The 15,110-nt window shown below is 42.3% G+C and overlaps 1 protein-coding gene across 2 annotated transcripts; it reads left to right on the top strand.

Moving 5' to 3' along the window:
- Positions 1-3,725: 3,725 nt before the first annotated feature.
- mat2ab (methionine adenosyltransferase 2Ab) lies at positions 3,726-9,571 on the top strand. Of its 2 annotated transcripts, XM_084457737.1 has the most exons (9): positions 3,726-3,893; positions 4,686-4,763; positions 4,941-5,063; positions 5,184-5,296; positions 5,411-5,554; positions 5,754-5,972; positions 6,253-6,435; positions 6,576-6,709; positions 7,408-9,571. In XM_084457737.1, exons 1-9 carry the CDS (start codon positions 3,797-3,799, stop codon positions 7,508-7,510), a joined length of 1,194 nt encoding a protein of 397 aa, XP_084313863.1. In that variant the 5' UTR covers positions 3,726-3,796; the 3' UTR covers positions 7,511-9,571. The 2 variants fall into 2 exon arrangements, with proteins under 2 accessions (XP_084313863.1, XP_084313864.1); XM_084457738.1 differs by having other exon boundaries at positions 6,576-7,538.
- Positions 9,572-15,110: the final 5,539 nt, after the last annotated feature.

The raw sequence follows: 15,110 nt of genomic DNA, 5'->3' as shown, positions 1-15,110 counted from the left end.
TGACACAGATATACCCACACACAGGATACAAGGAAATAAGTATGACGTTGGAAAGCCCCAATTGCTTAATCGCACCATGCCTGGATATTCATTCATTCATAAGCAAACGTCATTTCGGGAACACATGCCTGGGCAAGGTCTATTATGCAAACTTTTACTAGGGGGGAGTTGCTTCTTTGATGCTATAGGTGGGACAGACTCACACCCCCTTCTCCAGCTGCTGCTCACTCCTCATTCCACTAGGCCTCCTCATCATGTGACTGCTTCTCCAATATCACGGTGTTCTAATTGGCACTGGGGAAAACTCAACCAAGACTCTAGCTCTCACTCCTTCTCTCATCCCAGTTTCACATGGACTGTAATATAACAAGACATTGAAGATTTGTTAGCAAGACAAAACAAAATGGGTGTGAGAAACATTTCCCCATCCATGCCCATCTATGACCCACTTTGATCTTTTGGTTTGGTTAACAGAAGGGACTGCTGTTAATAGCAATCAGATCCATCTACAATGAAAGACATCTGTGTCCAAAGTCATGTCATTGATGGTCTGACAATATTAGTTTAGCAAAAGGCCAGGGCAGTCTGACCACTGGGCTATTCATTGCAGAACTAATCTATCCATTTGTTGTTTGTATTCATTCTTCAGACGATACAGGAAACATGCCAAACATTGTGATAGAGTCCAGATGAACAGTAATCATGTTGTCCCCCACCCATGATCTTTCTTGTGGTAATGAAGGAGTGGAAACGTGATGTTTTCTTCGTTACTCTCGTTTAAGAGTTATTAGTTGTATGTGTATAACTCCTAGAGCTCTAAACTATGTGAAAAGTAAAAGGGCCCCTGAGCACTTTCTCTAAATTATGGAAATCCAGGAAAATGCAAAAATGACTACTCAATAGCTTGGCCAAATGTGCACCAGTCAGTTTTATGCTTGTGTCGTGAGACGTGCAGACGCTGTTCCCTTGCAGGACTGTAGCAGACAAACATGAGTATGAGTAAGAGATTATGGTATGGTGGAAAGGTCATTTAATGTGTGAATGTGTGTGTGGACTTTGAATGGCCCTTTTAGACGAAGCAAGCCAACACGTGCACGTCCTTTCATTGTTTCTGATTATTCATGCAATGTTTAAGTTTATACATGTACGCCTGTATTATAATTATATGGTTTATGCCAGGTTGTAAGCTATCTACTTTTGAACATTTGTCCACTAAACTGGTTGGAATGACTGTTGATCAAATGAGTACCTTCCTGAGCCTTAGGGAATCTCTGCTCTGACACATCTTTGGGATGTTAAGAACACTAAAGGCTATTGTACCTTAGTTGTACCTTGGCACAATGACAATAAAGACATTCTATTCTAGAGGGAGATTGGGAGAGCAACTGTCATCTCTGTCTCAGACTTTGTATTATTGGTTATCCATTATCTGACATAGTTTATTTTCTTTTTTTTGCTTCCAAAAATATTTAAGGTATCATGTTGAAGATATTGATAGAGTTCATAATCAGAACATAATCATGCACAACTCAACATCTCTAGCCTATATGAAGTAACAGCTCAATTACATTACATCATGCACTTATCCATTGTGAATATACTGTCTACCTTGCACCTTTGGTTGGCAGCATGTGAGTGAAAAGGGCTGATGCAATACAAACCAGAAATTGGGTCAGATGACATCAAGACTATACATAGGTTATCACATTTCCATATTTCAATACCAAAATAAACTATTCATTTGGATCTGTATTGGTTTAATTTCCAATATTCAGCTTTTTCTGCTTATCCTGTTTTTCCTGCTTATCCTGCTTTTCCTGATCCTGCATGATTTAAATCCTAAGTAAATAATGTTACATAATGATCTAATGTCTAATGGCAACAGTTGGAGGATAAAGGTTTGGTTATTTTGCTCACTTCTGCCTGCAGGGAGAAACGGCAACTTTTTGTGCTACAGCACCTGATGCAACACTGGGCTGATGTTGAGGCAGTAAGGAACGTGGCAGAGCCATTGTGTTTCATACACATCCATGGTCCGTCCTAAAATGCTTTGTCATTGCGACTAGAAAGGCTGACATGAGGCAGAAATCAGGATGTTTATAATATTAACACATTACTTAATTGTACCTTGGCCCCTGTTATGACTAATGACCACAGGGTCAGCGGTTTGAATCCCGGCTCCTTCTGTCGAAGTGTCCTTGAGCAAGACACTGACAAGTGATAATTGCTCCCAACGAACAGGCTGGCACCTTGCATGGCAGCTGGCCAACATTGGTATCTGAGTGGGTGAATGAGATGCCATTGTAAAGCACTTTGGATAAAAGAGCAGTCCATTTAGTATTCTACTACCATCTTGACTAGAATAGAATAGAATAGAAAGTTTATTTTACCATATATAACCAGAACAGGTACATGTACATTGGAATTCTTGTTATCGCTGTACTGGTTATACACAGTATGGCAAAATATATATGGACTAGTCTATTTCCGGATATTTAAGGAGATGAAAATAGAGACTGGTAGCAACTCATGCATGGCAAGAGTTTCATGTGGCCCATGAAGCAATGTGGTAATGTTAGCTCTGAAGGGTTGACCTAGTATTCCAGTTAGGTTGTGCTTCCGGAGTTCTACAGCCAGCTGTACTGTATGTTTCATTTGTCTGTGAGGTCTGGAGGTAATTCATTTGTATGAGTACCACCAGACTACCATGTCATGTCGGTGTTGTCTGTGTACAGTGATTGTTTTATAACATAGTCTTCAAATCTACTGCACAAAGTGCAATTGAACGTTCTTAACCTAATTTGAAGATAGACTGAAGTATAACAGACCTAAAACAGCACACGAAATTAGATTTATAACTGCAGCAAACTAGCTTGATCACAGATGCCTGACAGCAACAACCTGATAAAACCTGGAAATACATTTATGACAAAGTTAAAGCTGGTCTAGTACAGAACAGAGCCTGAACCGTGTGTTATCGCATACATTACTCAAAAGCCCCCTTCCAGGCAAGACTGATCCACTTTAGGCTTTCTGTTTTGTAACTCGTTGGACATTGAGTACCTTTTGGGGGCACAGGAGATAATACTAATCTACATAGCTAGGCTGAAAATACATTTAGGCCTATGACAAGTAAAAGCTGTAGCCTAGGCTACTAGGCCTATAGAGCATGGCCGTCTTATCTCTCATATTACTCAATAATCTACTGATTCTCACAAAAAACTGCCCTCCAGGCAAGACTGATGGACGGACTTAGGCTCTCTGTTTTGTAAACAAATACAAAGCTTTGCACATTGAGTAGCCTAGTCCACCTTTTGAGGGCACTACTCGAGTGCACTTCTGTGGCTAGACTACTATCAGGTTCAATTAGGCGAGCTGACTTCTGTGAAAGTTCAAGATTCAAAATCCGTTTTATTTGCCATCATAGGAATTTGACTAGGGTTAAGGCACACGCTGTTGCAGACGACGTGAGAACAAGCTGATGAAGATAAAAGGGTTTAAATTCGCTACAGAACAGGCAGACAGAAAGAACCACGCAGACCACTTGCTGATAGAGCAAGACAGACAGAACTAGCACGTACCTACGCAATGTATTCACCCCCCGAGTTCGATATGGTATCGCCCACTGATAGGGACAGTGACGTCTGCGCTTCAGAGAATAAATACAGAAGACCTGCGCTAACAAGCGCGTGAACACTGGAATAAGCCACTGCAGGGTAGCACAGGGCACGAGCATTAAATAATAACTGCGTTTTTAAAAGAACCTTTCTTATATATTTCACAAAGAAACATAGCTATGATGAACGGACAAATGAACGGCTTTCATAATTCTCTTATTGAAGAAGAGGACTGCTTCTTGTTCACCTCGGAGTCTGTGGGAGAAGGGCATCCCGGTGAGACATTGGCAACACTGCTAGATATCTGTTAGCCTCACGTTAGCTAGGAGCTACTAACCTAGACATGATGCTAACTAGTTTAGCCACACAATAGTCATTTCCTTTGTCCGCGGAAACGATTATTTTGAGTACATTCCTGCTAGCTAACGTTACTTTTAAGGGTTGTCAAGTAACCAGCAGCTAGTATAACGTTATCTACCAGGCATCACATGCTAGCTGGGCTATGCCGCGTGTTAGCTAGCGTCTTGCCGCATGGTATTATCCAACGTTAGCTAATTGATCTATTTAACGTCAGTGTAAATCGTAACAGCGAGTTACCGAGCTGCGTATCAATTCCTTAGATTATTCTGAAGGAGCCCCACGATTTAGGCTTGAACGTGGAGGTCCGCTAGAGACAGTCTCTGTTGTTGGGAGGTGTTCATACATGACCACACGATTGGTGCGCAGTAGAAACACGAAAGCCATGTCTTGGAAAACAGCCTATTACAAAACTACAAAACTTACAAAATCATAGCTATATTATACGTTTAGAGCGGCATGTTGATGGGATAGGATTGCCCGTTTTCATGGCCACTCCAAACGTCAATATGTCAATTTCAAGACTCAAGATCTGTTTATTGCCATGTATATGGCTCACACATACTAGGAATTAGACTAGCGTTAAGGCATAGGCTGTTGTAGACGACATAGGACAGGGTGCAGGACATGACAGTGAAAAGACATGACAGTGCAAAACAGTACAAAAATCAAAATGCATAATTGACAGCACCTTTCTTATTTTACTTTTAGATAAGATTTGTGACCAGATCAGCGATGCGGTGCTCGATGCTCATCTCAAGCAGGATCCAGATGCCAAGGTTGCTTGCGGTAAGAGAAAAGTACCTCCTCAATCCCAGCTGATGCAATCTCTCCCTGCCCCAAAGGCTCTGTCTGTCAATACTTGTAGTGCATGAAGTTTGTGCATTGCCGTTCATTGTTTTAGTAATATGGCAGCACTCTGTGCTCAGATTAGAATGACATTCTGTTCTTCCACAACTCTTACAGAGACTGTTGCCAAGACCGGAATGATCCTACTGGCAGGGGAGGTAACGTCCCGGGCCTCGGTGGACTACCAGAAGGTCGTCCGTGACACCATCCGCCACATCGGTTATGATGACTCTACCAAAGGTCTGTTACCAAAGGTCCAAATGACCCTTTTTCTTCCAACTTGGCACCTAGAATCACCATGATCTCCCAGTGGCTTATCTCCCAGCGGCTGACATGTTTAACAATCCTCCTTGTTTGCAGGCTTTGACTATAAGACCTGCAATGTGCTGGTGGCCCTGGAGCAGCAGTCACCTGACATTGCCCAGGGTGTTCACATCGACCGCAATGAGGAGGACATTGGCGCAGGCGACCAGGTCAGTGTTTTGTGTGCTTGACCAGACGACCACCACCCTAAAGGAACACTATTGGTCGTTCATATACCAGTGTGCTAGCAATGCATAATTCATTATTTTGTTGTCCTTCTCCAGGGCCTGATGTTCGGCTATGCCACTGATGAGACCGAGGAGTGCATGCCCCTCACCATCGTTCTCGCCCACAAGCTCAATGCAAAGCTGGCCGAACTGCGACGTGACGGTACCCTGCCGTGGCTCCGGCCCGACTCCAAGACCCAGGTAACCGGCCTCACTGAAAATGGAGCCTGTTTTGACGTGATTAAAAAAAAAAAAAAAAAAAAGCCAAAGCTTCTCCTTAGGTCCTGTGTTGTACGGTCATCCATGAATTCTTGACTTCATTAACTCCTGCCGTGTTTCGTGAAACAGCAGGTGCATCTTTAGCTTGTAACCGTATTTGTGTTTTCGTGTCCCTGTGCAGGTCACGGTCCAGTACCGCCAGGACCGTGGCGCCATGCTGCCAGTGCGCGTGCACACCGTCGTTGTCTCTGTGCAGCACGACGAAGACATCTGCCTGGACGAGATGCGCGACGCCCTGAAGGAGAAGGTGGTCAAGGCCGTGGTTCCCTGCATTTACTTGGACGACGACACCATCTACCACCTGCAGCCCAGTGGCCGCTTCGTCATCGGGGGACCCCAGGTGGGTGTGAGGGGAGCCCAGACAGACAGGCAGGGGGAGACGGCTTTGTAGCTATTAGGGAAGCAGGAAGTGGTGGCCAATCAAATGCACTTATTGGATAACATTTGAGGTTGATTCCACAATATTTTGAATATTTTGAATATTAAATATGTATTTGACAATATTTTGACCAGTTAAAAAAATTACATAATTTTGACAATATTAATGAACATTAAACATAATAAAAGTAAAAATTTAATTTCAGAGCTGTTATATCAAAAACATGTTTTTCTTCTCGCAGGGAGACGCTGGCCTGACGGGGCGTAAGATTATTGTCGACACCTATGGAGGCTGGGGGGCCCATGGGGGAGGGGCCTTCTCTGGGAAGGACTACACCAAGGTGGACCGCTCCGCGGCCTACGCCGCCCGCTGGGTCGCCAAGTCCCTGGTGAAGGCCGAGTTGTGCAAGCGGGTTCTAGTCCAGGTGAGCGGAGGGTATATGATGGGCCTTCCGATACTGACATTGCTACACCTCAGGAGCAAAGGGCTGCAACAGTGTCCAACCGGAAGACTGTTGTGTATGTGGTAATGCTTATGTCTCCATATGCTTGTGTGCTGTATCAGGTGGCGTATGCCATTGGAGTGGCACACCCCCTCTCCATCTCCATCTTCCACTATGGGACCTCCCAGAAGAGTGAGAGGGAGCTGTTGGACATTGTGAAGAAGAACTTTGATCTCAGACCTGGGGTCATTGTCAGGTAAAATACTGAATATCTCACTGAGGCGGTATGGCTCACTGAATCAATCCCCTGGCTTCCTCCTTCTAATCATGCTTCCTCTTGAGCTGTCAGTCACAACCCGAGTTGTGATTTCACCCTTTTCTGTGTGATTATGAATGGACACCAGACAGAGGTGTGACTCATGCCTTTTGCTACTCCTACTGCTTTGTGTGGCTTCTGTATGTATGAGTCAATCAGTCAGGGCTGTGACTTCATGTCAATCCTGATACTTGGGCCCCCACCCCACTGCCACTGAAGTGCCAAAGGTTGAATTTAAATTGGAGGCTGATGATTTTTTATTAGTGGAGGCTGAAGTCCGTTTTTATTATTTAGCAACCCAGCATGAGAGAGCATTTTCCAGTTCCCATTCAACTGCAGTTCATATAGGGTTCGCATATTTGTTAAGTTCAGTGCCATTTATAAATGGTATCAGTGTGCTTTCCATCTCCAAGCTGCAGTCCCCACACTGCTCAAGGATAAGTTGATTGGCAAGGTAAGTATGTTTACCCCCTGTTTACCAGCTGGCCTATTGAACCACTCTGATTATGGTTTGCTTGTGTGGCTCTCAATCCTCCCCCATTGGCTGATTGAAGCATTATGGCTGGTTGAGTGTGATGCTTTCACCTGAGGTTCCTTTCTCTTTGACAGCTGCTAAATTAGTTGATTGTGTATTCCAGGGATCTGGAGCTGAAGAAACCCATGTATCAGAGGACCGCTGCCTACGGCCACTTTGGCCGGGACTCCTTCTCATGGGAGGTGCCCAAAAAGCTCCAATACTAAACCTGTTAAGCTTTTATCCCCCAGGCCTGTTGGTGTATACTACAGAGAAGCCCACAAGGCCCTGGGGGAGAAAGGCCCCTAGGACATACTTTCCTTCATAGTGGCATAATTAAACCCCTTCCTTCTACCACCCTCCCTACCCACATTTCAACTTTCCCCCCCATCTGTACTGTCTTTTTGCTATCTTTCGTGCTTTCTTGCCGCCTAGCATTTTTCATAATCTCTGAAAGGGGATTTAGGGCGAATAGTTGAATAGTTGCCAGATAATCAGTGAATTATGCACCTCGTGCTGCTACATGATCACTTTTCCCTCAGTCCTTAGGTGTGTTCAAATTCAGTGAACGTTTAAAACTTTTTCCCATTAGATTTTGTTCGCCGCAAACATAAGCAAACGGTCTGAAAAGGTAGTTTGCAGTGAACAAGAATGGACGATGTCAGTTGACATACATTTATCTCAAATTATTTGCAGTTATTGGTGTTCATTGGCATACAGTGCATCTTCGTTTGTGAGATTTATGGTTAAAGGTGGCAACACTTAGTTTCAACCGTATTAGTACATCTGATTACAATGAATGGTAGCTTCACTTGCAGCTAACGTTAAGTGTACTAGCGGGACTACATCCAAAACATGATCGACCAGAAAATCATGGAGAATGACTGACAGAAGTGGCTGTGAGTACAAACACTCATCGCCATGTCAGTTGGTTTTAATACAAGCCATTTGGAATGTTATTAACAAGCTGTTCAAATGTAACTGTTCAAAGAAAACCTGTTCGCCACAAACGTTCGCCTCTGTTCACTGAATTTAAGCACACCTTCCACTGAAGCGCCTTCTCAGCTGCAGTTGGGATATTCTGGCTGAGCTTTTCCATACATGCCCTAGCGGCATCGGAGCTCCTTCTCCGTTTTTAGAGACTACATAGGCTACGCATAATATCTTTGTTTATAAACTGGTGCTATCTAGCTATGTAAGGGACCTTTGGGCATCAATATGGCAAATGTCTGTCTGCCCACAACAAGTGGAATCAATCAAACCAAATTTAGGGACGCAATGTCTCTCGCCCCACTTTCATTCTTTTACTGGTACTGTGATCATCCCTCTTTTTCTCTGTCTAAGCTTTATTTCCTCATCTTTGTGGAGGATGTAAGAATGGCACGATTAAGGAGAAATGGTTGTTGCTGTTTTTCCAAGGAAATGCTATGCATTGCAGGCTGAGGTAGGAGCTCAAAGCTCTTGGAGATGAGAGGTAAAGTCTCAGATGCCCCTACAGAGACCTTTGCTGTTTTCTGACGTAATACAGAAAAGTCAGAAGCTGCTATGCCACTGCTAAGGTCTGTAGGGGTTTTGGGTTATACTTGATAGTCGGAAAAACATGTTTGCATTGGATTGTCCGTTACTAACCTTGACATGGTTAAAGATTTGAGAAACTCCTTGAGTTGGGTATTGATGGCAGGTGTAGCTACAGAGAAACCTGATTCCCATCTTTATCCTCAAGGACGTCACACTTTGCCGCACTGAAGAGCTCTTTTTGTCAGAAAACGGACCTTTTGACTATTTATTTGTTCTCTGAAACTCGGCGTGGATACAGAGAAGCCGAGAATTCAGAAGGCAGCTTTAATCATAAAGGTTTGGTTTCTGAATCCTCTTTTTTTTATTTCCCTGAACAGAATTATCTTTCAGTGTTTCTCTCGTGGTTCCAAAGTGTCCTACAGAAAAGCTTTGGTGTGCCTCCACAGAGAATTGTCACTGGCTGATGTGATATCGCATATTTGCTATGTTGGACCACAGATTTGGTCTGATGTACTGTTTTTCCAGTAATGTCCCATATCCCGAATCCTTACATGAAGGGATGGCAGAAGTTGGCTGGTGTTGTACAGAGAAACCAGTTTGTTTACATGTCATCTTCTCTCTGGATAGGGTTTGGGGATTCGGTTGTTTCTTTTTACCACTCAGAGGTCAGTCTGCTGGCTACAGTGAGTGTAGGAGTGCCTTTTCCATTTCCTCTACCCCACCCCTGCACTGAGCCACCTCCCTCCTTCCTGTCCTGTCTACATGCGTCCAACATCTGAGGAACAGGTAGCTTATACTGTATATGCTTAAATGTCTTCAGAGTTTGATACTTATTCCTCCTGTCAAAAGATCTGAAATAAAGACTACTTTCCTCCATGAACCATGAATCTGGTGTCCCATTCATTGTGATAAAATAATTCTTTATTAGTGCAGTAGTTAAAAGTGCTCTTATTTCCGGCTGTTCCATGTCTATTTTAACGTTTGTGTTAAATGGGTTGAGTTTAAGGACTAATTTAGGACTTGCACACTAAATTGCTTAACAACTAGAAATATAGTTTATTTTCATATTTAGTAGTTGAGACCTGAGTCCCTTCAGAAAACGCTTTGGGCACAGCAACAGGGAATACACGTGACAAAGCAATGAAAGTCAAAACAAAGCTGTGCATTGCATTCTTAGTTGTTAAGAAAAAAGTTAATTTTGTTGACGAAACTATGGCAAAAATTATTCGTTAACAACCTTTATTTGGTTATCGTCATGAGACGACTAAATAAAAATGAATTCATGACAAAAACCATGATGAAATCTGATTAAGTCTCACTGAAAAAAAACTCAAAACAGGCAAGGAGAGTGCATAGGAATGTAATTCAGTAGCTTTGTCAGTCTAATAGATGCTTCCTCTAGGAGTTAGGAAATTCTAGAGAAATGGTTGAATAATGCATTTCACTTTAAGCCCATTCAATGTCAGTCGACTAAATCTGTAGATTTAGATCTGTAGATAATCTGTAGATTTAGATCTGTAGATAATGTAGATCTGTAGATAATCTGTAGATTTAGTCAACTAAAATCGTATTGCTATTTAGTCAACTAAAACTAGACTCAAACTAAAACAATTCAGATGACAAAAATATGACTAAAACTAAATAGCATTTTGGTCAAAAGACTGACTAAAACTAAATCAAAATTTGCTGTCAACATTACACTATAAGAAAGTACGACTGAGTAGGGAGCCTACTGGCAAAGTTTTATTTCAACGCCGACGTGTTTATATTCACTGCGCCAAAAAAGTTGTGTGTGAATACATGCTTTGAGTGTGTGAATAGTACATACTTCAGTTTATTAAACAAATACAGATACTGTTGTCAAGGACAAACGGTATTTGTGTCGTCTGTGGTAGATTAAAGATTTGCCCTAGAAAGGGTCTTTACTTGAAAAGTACATTCTCAGGCTGTTTTGAGACTAGTCCTCTTACGGCCTTATTCTTGTAAGAATGCTGACCCAATAATGATCTGCCTCATATGTGCCAGTGCTTCAATGCTCACTGCACTGATTGGCATTCTAATTAGCATCCTGATTAGCAAGGACTTTCTCAGGCGGAGCCTTGAGCAGCAGCCTAATACTTGTTTTTTTTATTTGAAATCTAAAGGATTGGTTTTTTTAATTGGTAATCTTATGAGCTGCTTCATAATCATTACTTATTACTTTGGCAGTCTCTACCTTGCATTGCCACACATCTTTGCCAGCTTTGAGTGGATTTTCTGTTCTGTTTTACCCTTCTTATAATGTGTAAGGAGATTTGGTACATATTGTAAATTGTCTTTGTGTAGAATCCAGATTTAATCAGACTTGGTATGCCATCAATCAAGCATTGTTGATTGTATAAGGGGTCGAATACTTTCAGTTTTGACTTCAAACTTGCTGTTGAAAGAGCAGTGTGTGTGTTACACGGAGCAGCACCCAGCCAAGCATGGAAGCTGTGTTTGGACAGTAGCAGTCGGGTGTAGTTGGTGGCACAGATAAGATGTCTGCTTCAGGACACGCCATGTCTAACCTTTAGGGAAGCCTCTCAAACTTGGCTTTCTTCTTTGTGGACATAAATATCCAGTTGACACCTGACTCCTTGGGCCCAGAGTCCATTGGGCTAACTTGGTCCTGGGGATATTAGAGGTAAAGGAACAACTTGAGGGGGACCTTTTTTTAGTCTGAGTGAGGATGACATCTGCTGGCCTTGCACATTTTTCAGAATACTCTTGCTTGTGGCAATGGAATGTGTCACATGGCTGCCGAGCAACACACACCACGCTACGTCTATCCTGACCTCATTCTTCAAGTTCTTGTAAAAGGCTCAACCAGGCTGTCCATCAGATACATTGAGTTCATCTAGGTATGGTCATCTAATAGGCTGCTGATTTCAACATTTTTACAGTATGTAGCAATTCAATATTGTCCAAAACATAGGACACCCCATGTTATTATGGTAGAATCCCTTTTGATGCTTTCTCTATGCATTGGTTTGATTCCACTTTGCCAAAGGGTATCAGTCTCCCCATGATTGACTGCTGCTTCTCCCTGAGAGTAAATACTGTAATTTGATGTAGATGAATCAACTGAACTTTCAGCTCATGATCCATAACATAAGCCCTGAAAGTTAATTTCCTCAGATCAACCAAGAACAACACAAAGCAAGTTTACATACTCAAGTAACAGATGAACAGTGTCCAAACAGAACATTCTGCCACAGCTGTCCATTTTGGTCAAACCTCAACAAATTTTTGTTCTGCGGTTTGCACTGTGCACCTTGTAGTGATCTCGTCCACCAGTCAGGAACGAGGTGGACTGTTAAGTGCACCAAGAGCTGGCACATTAGACCCAAGAGTCAGCCATGAGAGACGAGAGCTTATCAGCGCTTATCAGAAGGAACAAAGGGATAGTATTGGATGAACTGCCTGAACTTTCCTGTATGAGGTTGCAAATAATAGATGTTAAAAGGAAAAGGTATAATCAACACTGTTTAGAGTGAATATCATTTATTGGAAATGTAATCACTTAAAGTAGAAGTAGACATTTATAAGTCATGTATCTGTTCTTAGTCAAGATCAACTATGTAACCTTGTATACGTGTGAGACTAATAACAATGTAACGATTAGATACGATGTATCCATGTATCAACTGTTTGAGTACATAGGTAATGCTTAAAGTATGATATTTAATAAGATGTTAATTAGACATTTATTCTGTGATGTCCTGCTTTGAGTGAGATTGTTAATCTGCCAGGGAGGAGAGAAGGAATGTTCATCCGAAGAGACGTGACGTCAACAGACTTCCTGGAAGGGGGTTCAAGAAACAGCTTGTGAGGAGGGAGTGGCACTTATTCTTTCCATCAACAGGGATGGAGTAAGTCACACTTCTTTCCATCAACAGAGGGATGGAGTAAGTCACACTTCTTCTTTCCTTCGAGGAATGGAGGAAGTCAGACTTTTCTTTCCACGAACAGAGGCGTGGAAGAAGTCATTGACTGGAAACCTGGGAGCTATTCTCTTTCATGTTTTTCTTTTGTAACCTGTATTTTTCATGTAACTGGATTGTCTGTATAACTTGTGTATAACACCAAATTTTATATAAAGCTTTTTACCCTTGCATGAGATATTTTCTCCTCGCCTTTATTGGTTTGGTGAGTATTGATATATCTTGCTTGAGTCATTGAGTTGATGATTGAGATTTAGCTTAAAGGTCTTACAGCAGGGAGATTAGGCCCGTCCGCCAGGTCGACTAAAGAGGGTCTAACCTGGGCCTTTCCTCCGGAGAGGGAGGTTGAAGAGGAATGTGTGTGTGTGAGTTGACACTAAGGAGTTGACCTTTGAGCTGTGAGCACGAGCAGAGGTCTAAATCAAGTGGCACCGCTCTGTTGGAGAGAGCGCATTGGAGCACACACACATTTGAGAGAGAATTGGGAGATGCATTTTAAGAGAGGCTGTGACTGATGGTAGTTTAAGCAAGAACATATTAGATTCATGAGCCACGGATAACAATAAAACCTGGTGGTGAGGTTCTATAAGCCGTGGTAGCGACTTCACAATAAGCCATCACCTTGAGGTCAATAGGTCAGTAGCCTACTCTTCAACACAACTCACTGTGAATCACCAGGCTCAATTATAATCATGGATCATTCCCACTTATTGTACTTGCAGTTAGTGGCCAGTTGAGTTAAAATCAACTTCAGTCACTAGGAGGTTAGGGGGGGTATTTTGTTCAGGCCACCTGTCTTTTAATGATTGAACTGTAATAGTCTGATGAAGACTAATGCACAGTGTAAATATGTAATACTTTAAGGAAACCGTTAAGACAGTACACTCCACTGTGTGTCTATTCCCAGTGTGAGATTGGTGCACGAATAGACACACCATTCTCACACTTACAGATCAGGCAGATCAGAGAGCTCATGAGTTTACAGCCCTGCAGACAGCACTCTAGGGACTGGAGGGGTGGATGCATCCTGATATGATATGACCATATGTGTACATGTAGGCCTATATAAGCCATGGTGGCTGTCTGGGAGTAATGCACACCGCTGACTGGGCGTGCTGGAGTCAGTGTACAACTGGGCTTCGACAGTTGCGACGTCTTTATTTGTCGCACAGAACATGACTCCAACACACGTACTGTATGCCATGGGCGAAGCATAGGAACACATATATATGTCACAATTAATTCTCTGCTTTTTGACCCATCATACACTGGATGCTGACCTTCCTCCAAGGGGGCGGGGCCTGTGGACCAACCCAAGTGCTCTGTCCAATCTTGTGATCTGTTCTTCTGCATGTTTTTATATTGGGGTTCTTGGGTGGAGATGCTCGAGAACACGGGGAGAACATGCAAACTCCACACAGAGATGCCTGGGGATACTCCGTCTGAGTACCTGACAACCTTAGGCTGTATTCGAGGTGGTTGAGCTGGTAATCCGGAGTCAATGGTTGGCACAACACATAGAAAGTTACACCTAAATAGAGGTGTGAGAAAGATTTAATCTGTCCCACAGAGCAAATGAAAAAGACTGAAAAACCAGCTTGAGGATGTTTTATTTTCTCTTTGGACAGTGGCAGTAGTATTGAGATGGAAATCAGAGAGGTTCAACCTCTGTGCTGTGTCTCCCAACCCGACAGCCACACACCCTTCAGATGCCAACATTCAAAACCAGCTTATCCAAGCCTCTCGCAACGTTGCCGTAAGTCATCACAATTCTTGCTGACAGATGCTTCCTGAAAAACCAACATCTATCCAAATCGCACACCGTACAAGCTTGCAGAGCCAGTACAATCAACACTGAAGACAGTTCATCTGTAACTGGATTGCAGATACAAATTTAAAGAAAATATTTTACGGCCACATAAAAGTATGCAATGTACTTGGAAAAAATAAACTTAAAAGTTAACGATGTAAAATGAAATACAGTATCACAACATACTATACCCATTGATTTGAGATGACTCACTGGCCAGCAGAATTCAGGCTTATTTGACACAAATAAGAAAATAAATACATAATCTTAATCTTTTTGGCATTGATTGTCATCTTTTCTATATTTGATATTTGTCATTTACATACATATTTTTGCCTGTTTTAAACACAATAAACATATAACATTCTTTAGTTACAGTATCTATCCATATCTCTTGCACATATCATATAATGTTGTCCCAAAACATGAGAGAACGGGATTATAGAACATAGACCAACCTTTCTATCTACCTATTTATCACCACAATTTGTACTTTTTTTTTTTTTTTTAAACACCAGTTGTTTTTTTTCTTGC

The sequence above is a fragment of the Borostomias antarcticus genome (assembly GCF_949987555.1).
Source record: "Borostomias antarcticus genome assembly, chromosome: 23".
NCBI classification, from domain to species: Eukaryota; Metazoa; Chordata; class Actinopteri; order Stomiiformes; family Stomiidae; genus Borostomias; species Borostomias antarcticus.
This window is presented reverse-complemented; position numbering and strand designations above follow the sequence as displayed.

What these genes read in the sequence shown, in the direction of transcription:
- mat2ab (XM_084457737.1), top strand. Translation starts at nt 3,797, where the DNA reads ATGATGAACGGACAAATGAACGGCTTTCATAATTCTCTTATTGAAGAA. An exon ending in AGATGCCAAGGTTGCTTGCG is followed by an intron (nt 4,764 to 4,940) that starts GTAAGAGAAAAG and finishes CAACTCTTACAG; the next exon opens with AGACTGTTGCCAAGACCGGA. An exon ending in AGACCTGGGGTCATTGTCAG is followed by an intron (nt 6,710 to 7,407) that starts GTAAAATACTGA and finishes TGTGTATTCCAG; the next exon opens with GGATCTGGAGCTGAAGAAAC.